Here is a 15534-nt window from a genome sequence, read left to right on the forward strand (position 1 = left end):
TCAAACAGTGAGTTTCTGGGTACAGCTAACAAACATGCAAAGTGTACATCCAATGGTAGCTGAAATCCCCTATGGTACTGCAGAGTTGCCCATTCGTACCTCCTTTGTCCAAAGCCACAGTAGCCACGGACACTTCCTAATTGGGGTGGAGGTGGGGACACTACATGGGAAAGACAGTCCAAGGCATGTGGTCCCCCTCAGTGGCTAATCTTCATATCAGCATTCTTGACATGAGGGCACTTCTCCTAGCATTACAGGCCTTTCAAGGCTCCCTCAAGTAATATCTATCCAAACGGACAATGTCTGTAGTCATGTACATCAAGAAAAAGGGGAGAACCTGCTCATACCAGTTATGTTGAGAACCAGGCTTGGCAATGGGTGATGTCTTCCAATTTCTTATTAATAGCAGTTCACATTCTCGGGAAATCCAACAGGCTAAGACCTATCCTCATGCCTCATGAGTGGTCCCTCAGTCTGAAGTTGGCAGAGTAGATTTTATGTCACTGGGGCCTGCCATGGTGCAGTCTCTTTGCCTCCCTGCACAATACCAAGTGTAGCAGGTTCTTGCCCTATACTCCCCCTGGAGGAGTTGCTGAAGAATGCTGTGACCCCCCCTTTTGCCCCCCTAGTCTCCCTTAAGCTTTCCTTCTGACTCCACTCACTTCAAAAGCATCAGAGAGGAAGGGCATGGTAATCTTAATTTCCCTGTTCTGTCCCTGACAAGGATGGTTCTCCTAGCTTTAGCCTCATATGATGTCCCCCACCCCGTTTACTGGATCCCATCCCAGATCTCCTTTCTCACCCTTCCAGAATGCTTCATCTGGACATACAAGCCTTTAAATTAACCTCTTGGTTTTGCCATGTGTAATGATGGTTAGTCAATCCAGACTTTCTTCCCAAGTAGTCCATATTCTTGCATACTCTGAGATAGTCTACCAGGACGATTTACAAAGTCAAGTTTAAAAGTTTTTTTTATTTGGGCCTCTCAGAGAAATTTAGATCCCTTTTTGGCTCCTTTTCCAGCTTTGTTAGGTTTTGTAGCTTTCCTTTTTCCATACTGGGGGCCAGATAGTTTACTATCAAAGTCTAGTTAGCTGCTATTCCAAGTTTACACATTGGAGTAAATCCATTCCCTATCACCTCTGTGATTAAAGCTTTTTTAAGGGGTACTTTCCTTCTCAGACCCCCTACTTGAGGGATCCTACTCCCTCTTGGAACTTTGATTGTGCTTCAAGTACTAACAAGATGCTTCTTCAGACCTGCTGCTAAGGTGGATCTTTGGTTGTTTACATGGAAAATGTTTTTGGTAGCAGTTCATTCTGCCTAGAGGATATAAGAGCGTCAAACTCTTTCTTGCAAGCCTCTGTACCTTATTTTTCACAAAGATAGTGATTCCTTACGAACTAATCTTTTTATATCAAAAATAGCTACCTAGATTTTCTTAAATCAAACCATTAATCTACCAGTTTTCTTTCCCAATTTTTCCAATAAAGGGGAATACATGCTGCCATCTGCCAGACATCCATCATCAACTATGTTTTTACATTCACCTTACTAAAGACATTAGGAAGTCTGATCAGCTCGGTCTCTTTCTCAGCAACCAAACTGGAGCAGGGAGTCCCTAAAGTCACTTTGTCTAGGTAGTTATCTGGTTGCATTTCACATTTTACAGAGAAAAGGGTGTGGCTTTATGCAAGCCCATCAAAGCTCACTCAACTAGATCTGTGACCACTTCAACTGCTTTCTTTTCAAGGGCCTCCATTGATGCCCTTTCTGTGGCTGCTGCTTAGTCCAATGCTCTTGCCTTCGTCATTCCCATTATAAATTGATATGCTCTCTAGAGGCAGAATTACTTTTGTATCAGCCATCTTCCAGAATATCCTTCCATGAGACCACAGATGAGATTCATTAGCTGGGGACTCTGTCCCATCCGTTGACGAACAGATGGAAAAGACATCGGATACAAAAGTGTATGTACTTACCATAACAATAGATCTGTGTTGTCTACTCCCATCCTTCCTCACCTACCCGCCCTCCTTTCATCATTTCTTGTTACTGAACTCATTAATTCTTTTGCTTCTGGTACTACTAAACTGTTCAGTGCTTAAGGCTATCCCTGTACACTTCGAGCTGCAGACCATCCTATGAGTTAAGTTCCATTTTGAGTTACATTCTAGGTAGAGAATGAAGTCTGTAGTCTTTTATGGTGTTTTCTTTTTCTTGCACAAACTTGATCTGAGGTAATGAGGTCTAGTTCTATCCCATTCCATTAAAGGAAATTAAGTGTTGCCAGCCTCTCTCAGGTTATTTTGTTTCATTTCACTGGCTGCACCATATCTTTGCTTATTGATTGAGAATGAGATACCTAAATAGTTTGTGGTTGCAGAGTCTTACATTTCTGTGGAAAACAAGCATAGTAAAAAGTTGAAAATACATAGGAGGGCAGTAATAAATGCTGAAGGCCAAGTGCAAGACCTGTAGTACAACCGGAAATGGTGAAACTCACTGTATCATTGCTTCAGTTTTTTTGCATTCCCCTTACCACTGCTGCCTTGATAAACTGATTCTAATGTTAGTGCACTTCTGGGTATGGGAAATAATTTGAGGTACCACCATTTCAAACTTGGCATATATTTTTCCACCATTACTCTAGTCTCATCCTATGGTCTCAGTTAAGGTCACAGCAGTTAGAATGGGGACTCTGAGATGAATATGAAATGTTAATATGTATGCAGTGCAGTATCTTGGAATTTCAAAGCTCTAGGTGACTTAGTACTACAACAGTCTTTCTGTTTTCCCAGATTACTGTGAGAGCTGCAAGTGTATTATGTGAAATAAAGGGAAAAATAATGCAATATTACTCAAGAGAAGTTTAAAGCTAACTAGATGGTGTTGGCTAGCATAGGGGTAGCTTAAATGCTGTATTTAATCATTCTAAATTTTTTATAGGCATGGAGATCTTGCTTCGTGCACCTATTCAAGCCCCATTACAGCAGACAGAGGTAAGCTTATGAATCATTTTATCTTAAAAATATCTGTATACTTTGTGTATTCATTGCAGTTTGTATTGTATTAAAGTTGGACAAAAATTCCCTTTTTGTCTTGGGCTGCTTTTATGTTGTGATAGATGAAAACAATTGACTGTACTCTACTTTTCCTTGTCGACGGAGATAAAATTAATTTTAAATGACTGTGAAGGTTGTAAACAATGAATGGTCTGTTCTATTGTATGAAGTGGATGTTTAGCAGCTTCTGTTAGTCTTCATGTTCTTTAGAGTCCATTGGTTTGGTTTGTCTTCTGGAAAAAAATGTTAGACTATCTTTTTTATTTTCCTGTTGACTAAGATTCAGGGCTTACAAAAAAGGACACATTTTTCACTGTCTAGTGCATTCCTGCAACATTTTGAGTGTCACATCTGTCTGCAGTATGTATTGAGATCACATATAGTTTGTTCATTGAGGTAATGTTCTAAAGATGATCATTTAAAAAGCTTTTCTAGTTACCCTTGGCATTTTTTTATTGCTGGTTTACAAGTCTGCCCTAGTTCATGCTAAGTATTATTTCACAAGGTAAAAGCAGGCACACATGGTTCCAGCACTGTTAGACCTTCAAGGTTTTTGTTTGGTTTCCATCATGTGCTATCCAGTATCACCTAAGGAACTGCATCTTTGACCTTTGCTGCGAACAAGATGTCATTGGGGTCCTCTATTGCTAGTATCTCAGCCAAGTGAACCTGAGGTGCTGCATAGAAAAACAGAAGGGGTTACCTTACCAGGCACATGCTTGTCCTATTAGTGTGTAGCCACATTCAAGATTTGGCTTGAGCATTATAATACATAAGGATAGATATGAATCATAGATGATGTGTGGGAGCACAAAGCTAGTCTTTGACCCAATCCTACATCTTCTGATAAGCTTGCTTGTATGGTTTTCATGCTTTCTTGTATGGGTATGCTTTAATTTTACAGGAGGTAACTATCTCATACCTTAAGAAGTAAAGGAAAGATGGACTATGTATCACTTATTTTTGGAATGTGGTCATGTGAGTAGACATCACCCTTTTCCTCTTATTTGAACATGTGGCTGTATCTCTACCTTACCTGGACTGGGCTTTTAGGTCCCCTGCACATCTCCCTAAAGTGATATTATTGTGGTCTTAATGCATGAACAGGTATGTATTTCTTTAGTTCCACCCCTAGGCATAGTTGAGGCACAGCCTTCAAGTCATTTGTCTCTTGCCCCTTCAAGACAGAGGGCCTTTTAGGTAGCCACTCTTGAAGCTTGAGGTGCCTTCTTTACAGGGCAGCTCAGAAAAGTCCCCTCTGAACTGTCCAAGGAAGAAGCAGTGTAAAAGGAAGCAGCTAGTCTCCTTTGGAGTACCTTTCTCCAGACACTGAAAGAGACAAAGGGGGACACCCTCCCAATCTCCTTCTGAAGGCACCATATTTGGTGATATTTTAAAAATGATGTGACTACTAATCATGCATAGTTGACTACACTTCCAGGAGGAAGCGATTTCACAAGAGGCTTATAGTTCTCTACAAGTGGCCTGAGTGGTGCCACCCTAAGGCAAATTGATATGGTCTGCACCAGGGTGTGGAGAGTGTTTACCATGTTTGGTAAACTCGACAGTTTTGCAGAACCCAAATGATAGGCAGCAGTGAAGCGCAAGGGTCCCCATTTTAGTCCCATTGTGGTGTCCTTGACCACCAGACTTGAGGGCGATAAGGCTATCTTCCTTCTAAAAGGGATTTCCAGGTGATGGAGATATTTGGAAAGCGAGTATATGCATTGAGTACATTTCCTATCAGAACAGTGAACTACTTGGCTCATATGATAAAGTTTCAGAGGGACCTAACTGACAAAACTGTGGAAACTTTATAGCAATTGCCCACTGGTGACCTCTGGAAGCAGCTGGTGATCCATATGGTGATAGTCAATTCTGTTTTCTCACTGTCCATGTGGCTACTATATAATGCAGAGGGTGGGGTAGCAAGTTTGACTGGGTCAAGCATTGCAATACATAGTCTGGTCTAGCTGCATCTTACAGACATTCTGGGTAAGATGCACACTGCTGTTGAGGTTACATTTTTGGCCTCCTCAGAGGTCCTATTAGAAAAAAGAGAAGGATGCCAAAAATATTTGGTTTCATAAATCCCAGCAGCCCCAGCACAAGCAGTATGATCAGGGGTCCAGAAATAGGGGGAATTTCTTTGCCAGTTGCTACCAGAGAGTCAGAGGTAATCCACAGTAGCAATCTTACAGGGGGCCCTCTCAAGGGTATTGCCAGTATGAACCCTAAACAGCTGCCCAACTGTCCTTCTCAGGCAGAAGTTAGAGAACATCTTTCCCTATATCCATTTTCATGCTTAGCTATCATTCAGGACAAATGGAAATTTATATCTGGAGGCTAGTGCATACCATTTTTAAAACTGCGTAAGCATCCACCCTTTATACCACCCTGTCAGAGGAGGAAGACCCAACTTGAGTTGCATCACCTCCTATCAAACGTAGCCATCGAAGAGGTCCATCATACCAGAGAGGGTCAGTATAATAGATTTTACTCTTTTTTTCTTCATGACCAAAAACTTGGGATCTTAGACCAATTTTAGACTTCATTTGTCTAAATCAATATATTTGAAGGAGTCTTTTTTCTCGGTATTTACAGTACAATCCATCCTGCCATGCTTGCAGGCAGAAGACTGGATGTGCTCTTTAGATCTCCAGGATATTTGGGTACTGATTAGAATAGCAAATCATCCAGAAGATTCCCAAGTTTCCAGGTGGGAGTGAATCATTAATAATTCAGAGTCTTGCCCTACCTCAGCCTTTTGAGTATTCACTAAATGTATAGCTCCAGGCACAGCTTACATGTTTCTCTTAGGGCTAAAAATGTTTTCCTACCTAGACTGGTTCATAGCTGCACCTACAGTGGAGACACCTGTGATGGGAAGGCAGTACTTGCTCTAGTTATGCCTGCACTTGATCACTGTCAGCCTAACAAAATCATAACTGGAACCTTCTCCTACATTCATAGGCTGCCAGATTACCTCCAGGAAAAAAAAATTGCTGCCATAGTATAAGCAACCCATGCAAACAAACACCCAGTGCAGCTATAGTCTTCAAGATGTTACGCCTTATGGCAGCTTACATTCAGATGGTACAAAACACCAGATTACATGAGACTTGCACCAGATTACATGAGACCTGCACAGTCAGTGCAGAAGTATCACAGCTAATATGACACAAGCTGTAAAACTTACAGTAATCTGTCTGAAGCACCTGTCCTGGTAGACAAAACTGGAACATTTCAGTTCAGGAACATATTTCACCCCTCCTATCACTACAGTCACTGTTGTTATGTATGCATACTGGGGTGGGTTGGTACTTTTTCTATACTGGATGGTACAAGAGATGTGGACCACACAGGAGGCCAAATTGCACGTCAGCATCTTGGAAATGAGAACAGATGTGTTGACTGAAATCACTGCTGCAGTATTCCAAACAGATGGGTTTTTCACTGCTGGCATCCGGCTGAAACATATGTCTGTATGACCCCTGCTCATGAGCATAGGGGTACATAAGTGTGTAAATCCTCAGCCTATCTTGTCATCTGCCTGAATGCAGGTCTCTCACCTGTCAGTCTGATCTTTGCATAGTCATTTGTACAGTAAGCCTTTTTGGATTTAGATAATTACCCTGTTGGGGAGCCACCTTCTAATTTACACAGTTTTGCTATGATTTTGTTAGATGTGAGCTTGGAGGAGTGAGTGTGAGTGCCATATTTTCCATACCTAGTGTCTTTTCTGCTTAGTCACAAAACATGACTGCAAATCTTGTTACATTTACCAATCCTTTGTATCCAAAACATTAGGTTTCTATTTCATTGTTGAACATGTTTGTAGAGACCCAGTGACTGAATTGTCTGGGCTGGTCTAAGATGGTGGATGCCTCCACACGTGACATTCTTTCTGTTCTAAAGAAAAATCGTGAAACACCTAGGCCTGACACTTAGCCTGCCTAGTCTGATTCCGATGTGCCTGCAGAAGTTACAGAACCTGTGGCATATCCAGTTTTATCTCTGACACCTTCTGTTGCGATGCATTTGGACGCTGATATGGTGTCAGAAGATGGCACATGTGGAAATACGCCTGCTGAAACTGAGAATCTGAAACAGAGGATCATTATTTCAGAGGGCCCAGAAGCCATCTCACAGATGTTAGTATGGGCAGAGATTCTGAAAAACCAATTGAGGTTATGTCAAAGTTTGGATATTCCAAGTTTAATTCATGCGGATTTCACCCCAAAGAAAAAGTGAGAAAATAATAAGCACGTTTCTTTCCTCCTCTCCCTGGAGAGGGGGAGTGAATGGACTTTCCTCAGGGCATTTTCAAAGTCATTATGGCTCTTAAACTTCATTCCTTTCCTGCACCTTTAATCAAGGCAGCATTGTTACCCCTTTCTCTATCACTTGGTCAGGGGCAGTCACTACAAGTTACCCTACAAAGTGGACCTTATCATAGAACAGAAGGACTTGTTGCTTCAACCCAACCAATCATCCCTCAACCTAATCCTTTGAATGCTAGGATTCTGATTCCTTCAAGACACCAATTTTCTAAAAATGTCCTCTGGGTTCTCCTGAAGGCAAGTAGACCCACCACTTGAAAATATGACATAGACAAATGGAAGACATTTTCATTATGGTGTCAAGCTAACAATCAGAACCATATAATATCAGAACTTTCTCTTGTTTTATCCTGTTTGTGTGGGCTCATGAAAACCTTTCTGGTTTATTCTGCTACTAAAGCCCACCTTTCAGCCATCTTGGCCTGCCTTTCTCTCAGTCCACCAGTTATGTCCAAGCTTCAGGTCAAGCAAGCAATGTTTAAAAGGGGTTCTGCACTTAAATCCTCTGAGAGAACCTGTACTCTCCCTTGGGATCTCAACTTTGTGGTAAAAAAATCACTCTGCCTCCCTCTGAGACAGCTGCTTCTACTCTTGAATTCTGCAGTTGGAAAACCACTTTGTTGCTGTCACTTCTGCCAAGAGAGTCTCAGAACTACATGCACTCATGGCAGTTCCTCCTTTTATTTTCCATAAAGACAGCATGTCCCCATGGATCAACCCCTCTTTCATGTGTAAAGTAATTGAGATGTCCCTCAACCAGGCCACCAGTCACGTGCCTGCTTTCTTTTCCAGTCCACAGAGCAGGGGTGAAAAGACTTCTTCACTCCTAGATGTGCACAGATGACTAAGATTCTGTCTGTACAAGGTTGTCTATTCCTAAGTCAGACCCGTTTGTATCTTTCATGGGCTGTAAGCTGGGCCAGGCAGTATCCAAACAAAATATTGTAAGCTAAATTTCTTTAGTACAGTTCATTTTGCTGCACTCATCATGGCAAATCCTTGCCCTCTTTCCCAAGGGCTCACTCTATTAGAGCAGTCGCGTCTTCTGGAGCTTTCTACAAAGGGTTAGATTCAAGAACCATCGTGGAAGCTAAACACTACAGAATTTATTCCTTTTTCAGGTCTAGGGCGGTCTTCACCAGGTCATTTTTATCTGGCCTCTTGGACAGTTCTCCTCATTCTCAGCCATCCTCCATACCATTCTCTTAAGCTTTCTGAACCATCCATCTGTTTGGAATACTACAACATTGATTTCATTCAGGACGTAGTTCTGATCGCTGTTGCATTATACCTGCCCATCCTCATTTTACTCCTCCTTGCCATTTTACTTTCTTCACTTTTCTGCTGCCCTGTCTCTCAGACCCTAGGACCGAGGGGACCTTTCACTTCTCCTGCAATGCTTGTCCTAGCTTGACTGGTTTCCTCTAAGATGTCTTCAGGCTGCTGGCTTGGAGATGGAGGATTTATGCTCATAAGTCTGCTTATGCTCTCCTACACTCACAAGCAGAGTTTTATGTCTGATGTGTGCCTCTGAGGATCTTTAGGCTTTGGTTTCCTGGCAGGATTTTAGTCCTGAAAACCCATCTGTTTGTAATACTGCAACAGTGATCAGTAGGACGTCTGCTGATCTGATGCTATCCGTGTCATGATTCATCACAGATGGGTCTAGGATCCAAGCTGACAACTTTTTCAGATATATCCAAAGCTCAAGCTCCTCCCCTTCCCACAATCCCTTGCTACCTTCTAACCCTCAGATCTCATTTGCTGCAGAATCACATGCATGTGTTTTGTAGTGAGACAGGATTGCTGAAAAGCCTTTATGCTTTAAAAAGTGCTCCTCGTGTGGTCGGAAGATGCCTTGCTCTGACTCACATGAGGAGTGCCTCTACTGTTTAGGGTCGGCGAAGCAGGAGGGTGAATGCGACATTTGTGTTGCATTTAACCCCATGGCCCTGGTAGAGCGCCACAACAAACTTCTCCTCAAGGGCTTGGCTCTGGCTGGTCCTCTGTCTGCAGACTCGCCTTCCAAGTCCTCGCAGGAACCGAAGAAGTGAACTCCTCCTGCTTCTGGTGTGTCATCTTCCGTGCTCCCTAAAAAGCCAAGGCTCTCGGATCGCAGATCCCCAGATCCAAATCCAGCCTCTTTGGTTAGGAATTAGAGGTCTGTCTCTTCTAGAGCTTCAGATCAGACTTTCAGATCCAAGGCCTCATCAGATTGGAGGCTTTTGGATCAGAGTTAGAAGCAAGCCATCCAGAAAACACACTCTAGTGAAATTACAATGACACAGGAACGACACTGACGTCGGGAAATACTGAATCACCAATTATTCATTCTGGTACCTCGACCTTTTGCCTTCAAGGAAGTCAGTGTGATTCCTGTGTTGTGGTGATTTTTTCAGCTGCGTTTTTGAAAAATAGAAGGAAGCCATCCTCAGAGCCGAGCAGTTTGTCGGATCTGTCTAGAACAGCTCTCATGCCTTCGGATCCTACAAGACTGTCAGATCCGACAGCGCCATTGGATCCTATTGTTATAAAGGGTTCCCCTTCAGGGTCCTCCAGTTGGTCGGATCCAAGATATCAGAGCTGATCTTGAGGCCACAGAACTTCGGGATCCAAAGCTGGATCCTCAGCAAAATCTGGCCATTCTTCAACTTTGTCCAGATCGTCCAAAACTCTCCTTCCCTCAGACATGGATAAGATACTGAGTTTCTTCAAAGGCCAAATTGAATTGGGCCTGCTGTTGTCCCCAGCTCCATCCACAGGTCTCCACTCTTCTCTTCCAATCCTGCAGGTTTTGGACTGTCAGGACCAGGAGATTTGCAGTGAGAGGCAGACTATGTCGGGTAAACCCCCCCCCCCATGATGCCGTCAGGGTCCCTGGCCAGCTCTGTTCTGCACCCTTTGGACCAGAGTGGGCCTTGTCCCTGAGGGATTGGTGCCGTTTCCCTGGGGATGGTTTCAGGTTTGGACTTTTCGAACCACTCCCTTCCCTTGGCTGTTTTGGCTGTGGATAGCTTGGGGCCGGTATCACCTGGGGCTTCGGTATTGCGTCAGAGTCCCTTCTCCATCCCCAAGTGGCCCTGGCCACTGGGGATGGTGGGGGGGGCTTTGTCCAGTCTGTTGGCCTTCCAGGTGGGGTAGACAGGACCTTCTGCAGTTTGGTAGTTACCTCTCCTTCTCAAGGTCCTCGCCGGCCTTTCTCAGGTTTGGGTGCTGAAGCCTCATCATCCATCCAGGGTCAGCTCTCCCGCAAGCGCCTTCAGATGGGTACTGCACCACTTAGGGAACCCATCTCTTCTGAGTCCTCCCCTGAGCCCACTTGTAGAGCGGCCCTCTCTGAAGAGAATGTGAAAGAGGAGCCACTTGGACCCCCCCCCGATAGTCCGTCACTGAAGACACAGATTTTGAGGAGAGAGACGGGTCCCCCAGATGTCTGCCGGAAGAGGATTCCTTCGGGGAAATCCTGGAAGTTCTTAAACAGAGATGCCAATGGTTTTCCCCATCCCTGTCTTTGGAGGAGTCCGTGTTCCTGAAGATGTTCTGGATGGGCCCATCTTCTGCCTGCTGATGAGCTTGTGGACCTTACCACCAGCAGGACTTGGAAGGAGCTGGACACAGAATCTGTACCCAAGAAGGTGGATAAGTTCCTCAGTCCTCCTAAGTATATGTCTTTTGGAGCAAAGGAGTCCCTGTCGATGCCATCGTGGTGGCCGCTGCTACCAAGAAGGAGCTGGCTGGGCAGAGCTCCTCGGTCCATCCCGCGAACAGGGAGTCCCAGGCGACTGACCATTTTGGAAAGCGTGCTTTTGACTCAGCTATATTTGGTCTGAGAGCAGCTAATTACTTGTCCCATTTTATCTGGCTTCAGAGGGATTTGGTTTCAGAGCTTACCACTTCCCTGTCAGAGTTTTTGCCTCCAGAGAGCCTCATGCTAGTCTCTCCAAGGCTGTCCACTCTCACTTTTTTAGCCAGTGCCTCAATGAGACTGATCCTCAGTGCTGCAGAGGCCGCCTCTTGTGGCAGGCACAGGTACCGCCTTTGCTGGTTTGCAAAACCCTTTAAGGCGTCCTTTACTCTCTACCCCTTTCATGGTTCCACCTTGTTTGGACCATCTGTTCAGGAGACCTTAACCCGCAGTGAGCAGGAAGGCAAGACTTTTTCCAAGGTAGGGATCAAGTTTTCTACTCCCCAGAGGTCCTTTTCCAAGACCCAAAGTGGAACTAAGAAACTTTTGGTTCCGGAGGACTAAGTCTTCCTTTCAGGACACTTTCCAGGAATCCTGTTCCACAGGCTGGGGCAGGGGATTCAACGGTAGATGCCACCCTAGGTGCACAGGGGGTACACAAAATTAGGGCTCCCAAGAACCTTTCTCGGAGAAGCCTTTTCAGCACTCTTGATGCCCTGGAGGCAGTCGGGAGTTCTCTCTCCCTTCACCCACTAGCCTGGACAAGTCTCACCTCTGATCAGTGGGTGCTAAAAATCCTTTCCTAGGGTTATTCCTCTCTCAGCCCACTCCAACTCAGATTTATCCCAGACACATACCTGCCCACTAAAGGGAGTTGGCCTATCTTGAGTTGCAAGACCTCCTTCGAAAAAGAGCCATTCAAGAGGTCCTGACAGGAGAAGGATCTGGAGCTTACTCTCTCTCTCTCTCTTTTGGTGCCAAAAAAGACTGGGAATGTGTGTCCGATTCTAGACCTTAGCGAGCTAAACCTTTCTGTCAAGAAGTCCAAGTTCTGGATGTTCACTGTACAGTCCATTCTGCCTCTCTTGCGCAAGGACGGTTGGATGTGCTCAGTGGATCTCAAGGATACGTACTTTCACATGAAGATCAACAGATGCTCCAGGAGACATTTACTCTTTTGGTTACTGGCCAATCAGTATAATTTCAGAGCCCTACCTTTGGACTCACCACAGCCCTCCGGGTGTTCACCAATTGTATGGCAGTGGTGGCAGCTCATCTCCGGCTGCAAGGTTTCCAGGTTTTATTCGTACCTGGATGATTGGCTTCTCATGGCTCCCATGAAGCATCGACTAACACTCGTGACCAGGTATGTTCTCACTGTTGTCCAGTATCTAGGTATCACAGTGAACCCGCCCAAGTCGAATCTAGTTCTGAGCCAAAACCTGGAATTCATTGGCGTCCTACTGGACATGGTTTCAGAGTCTGCAACAGTGCCTGCCTGCAGGGTTCAGCTTATTTAGGATCCAGCTCATTCAGGATCAAGTTTCTCTCTGTTAAATCTAACATGACTGCCTGTTCATTTGATTCTCAAAACGCTAGGCTGTATGGTGGCTGCCATTCAGTTGGTGCCTCTCGCCAGGTGTCATATGCAAGTTCTCCAGCGGGCCCTGGCGGTCCATAGGCCCATTCTGTCTCAGCCCATGTCTGTGACAGAGAAATTAACTTGTGTGCAGGAATCATCTTATTTGGTGGCTTTAGTCTCAGGACCTTTGTCTAGGCAGACCATTTTGTCTTCCCCTGACCAAAGCCACAGTGACCACGGACGCCTCCCTGTTGGGGCGGTTCAAGGCACATTGTCTGCTATAGAGACCAAATTGTACATAAACGTTCTAGAGATGAGGCCAGTCTTTTTAACGCTGCAAGCCTTTCAGGAATGCCTTCCTTTGTGGACCATAGCAATTAAGATGGAAAACATGGCAGCTGTCTGGTATATCAACAAGCTAGGGGGAACACTGTCTTATCTTCTTTGCAGACAGGCCACGAGAGTGTAGGAATGGGTGAGGTCTTCCAGGTGCTTTCTTCTTGCAACTCGTATTCGAGAGTTCCAATGTGCTGGCTGACAAATTCACCAGGTCCAAGTCCTCACAAGTGGTCCCTGAATCCATCATTGGCGAGGCTAATCTTTGAACATTGGGGTCAACCATGCTGCGACCTTTTCACTTCCCCAGTCAGCCTCAAATGCAGCAGTTACTTTGCTCTGATTCCCCCATCAGGGAAGTCACCTAGGGATACTTTTGTTCACAGTTGGCCCCTGGGGTCTCCTCTATGCTTACCCTTCTATTCCTCTAATACCCAAAATCTTACAGAAAGCTAGTTGTCAAGAGTTCTCTCATCCTCATTGCCCCTTTTGGCCTTGTCAGGTGTGGTTCCCCTTTCTAAGGTCTCATCTGAAGTATGGTTACTAGATCCCATTCTGGATCTCATCTCCCATCCCTGGGAGCTTCCACTTACCAATCTCCGGACCCTTCTTCTAACCACATGGTTTCTCAAGTTCCAGTAATCATTTGACAGTCCAGGATTCTTTCCCAAGGAAGAGCATTGTTTTGGCTTCTCAAAAGGCAGCTACAAAGAAGGTGTATTCCAGTAAGTGGAAAAGGTTTTCCATTTGAGCCAAACAATGGAATCTAGATCCCTTTTTTTCAGTCTTTATTCCTGATATTTTTCTGTTTTTATCTTCCCTCTTTCAGGAAGCGGTGAGCTTTTCTACCATTAAGCTCCAGTAGGCTGCCATCTCTAATTTCTATATCAGCGGTAAGCCTACTTTTTACTCCAAATTGTGCAAAGCCTTTATGAAAGGAGTTTTTTTTTCTCTTAGACCTCCTATTAAGGATCCATCACCGCCATGTGATATGACTTTGGTGTTGCAATCTCTGATGCAAAAACCTTTTGAACCCGCTAATATATGTAATATTAAATTCCTATCCTGGGAGACTGTTTTTTTACTAGCCATTACTCCTGGCAAGAGGGTTTCAGCACTTCAGGCTCTGTGCATTAAGCCCCTGTTCATGATCTTTCATAAAGATAGGGTGTCTCTTAGAAAACATCCTTCCTTTCTTCCCAAAGTGGCCTCTGAAGCGAATCTTAATCGATTCAACTACCGGTCTTCTTCTCTAATTACTCTAATAAAGGAGAATAAATCTTGCATTGTTTAGATGTCCACAGACAATTGCGTTTTTATTTGAAAAGGACTGAGGAGTGTAGAAAGTCGGACCAACTCTTTGTGGCTTTCTCGCAGAACAGAAAGAGCCAGGTAATTTCCAAAGTGACTGTCTCCAGGTGTATTGCTCGTTGTATTTCCTTCATTTATGCTAGTCCGCATTTAGAACTATCCAGACCAATTAAGGCCCACTCCACTATGTCTGTGGCAACTTCATTGGCCTTCTTGGATAGACTTTCCCTTGATGAGATTTGTGCTGCTGCCACCTGGTTGACTCCACATACTTTCATTTTGCACTACAAGCTGGAGTTGGTATCTAGGAACAGGGCTTTCATTGGTTCCTCAGTGCTCCCATATCCTTCCTTGAGGCCATCCAGGGTATATAGCAGCTGGGGATTCTGACCCATCTGTGATGAATAATGACACGGATAGCATCAGATAGAGTTATGTACTTAACATAACTTGGCATCTATGCTATCCAGTGTCATTATTCATCACATTCCCACCATCCTTCCCCCTTCCTTCTGAGGGGTCTGCTGAGGCTGCACTGGCTGACATATGGTGGGAGTTTTTAACTTCTCTTGCAGGTATTTGATTGATGTAAGAGTGTTCAATCTCGCCGTTTGTTCTTACACACGGGTTCGGAGCCGATCCTCGGCTCAGAGTCGGCCGAATTGCAAAGCTCTGAATCTCAGAGAAGCTCGAGACCAGCCCATATCCCACAATCCTCCCTGCCATTACTCAGATCTAGTTTGCCGCTGCAACAGATCGGATCGAGGAGAGCTCGGACCAGATAGAAACTGGAGTTATTGATTTCTTCAGATAAGAATTCAAATTTTTTTCTTGTTGATACTTCATTATAGTTAGTAGTTACTGTAGAAGTGCTGTGTGTGTGTGATATATATATATATATATATATATATATATATATATATATATGTGTATATATATATCTTTTTTTCTTGGGTGTGTTTTTTTTTGTGAGAGTTATATATTATAACTGTTTAATATACATATATTGCTAGGATTAGTAATTTTTTACCTATTATTGTAGTTATTATCATTGTTACTGTACAATGTCAGAAAAAGCCAAATCTGGTTTTAAAAGATGTCAGTGTGGGCAGAAAATGTCCATTACTGACGATCATGCTTCCTGTGTCTACTGTCTTGGCCCTCTCCATCTCCAAGAGGATTGCTCTATTTGTCATTCCTTTAGCGGGAGGG

General features: G+C 44.2%; 1 protein-coding gene across 1 annotated transcript in view; it reads left to right on the top strand.

The window, feature by feature from the left end:
- Window positions 1–15534, top strand: part of LOC122803858 — a 1735734-nt gene that overhangs the window by 730114 nt on the left and 990086 nt on the right. Inside the window, exon 9 of the mRNA XM_044073540.1 lies at window positions 2950–3002. Within this exon, the coding sequence (XP_043929475.1) occupies window positions 2950–3002 (53 nt within the window). The remainder of the gene's footprint in view (window positions 1–2949; window positions 3003–15534) is intronic.

Source organism: Protopterus annectens, chromosome 6.part0 (assembly GCF_019279795.1).
Source record: "Protopterus annectens isolate FY-2018-M chromosome 6.part0, PAN1.0, whole genome shotgun sequence".
In the NCBI taxonomy this organism is placed as follows: Eukaryota; Metazoa; Chordata; order Ceratodontiformes; family Protopteridae; genus Protopterus; species Protopterus annectens.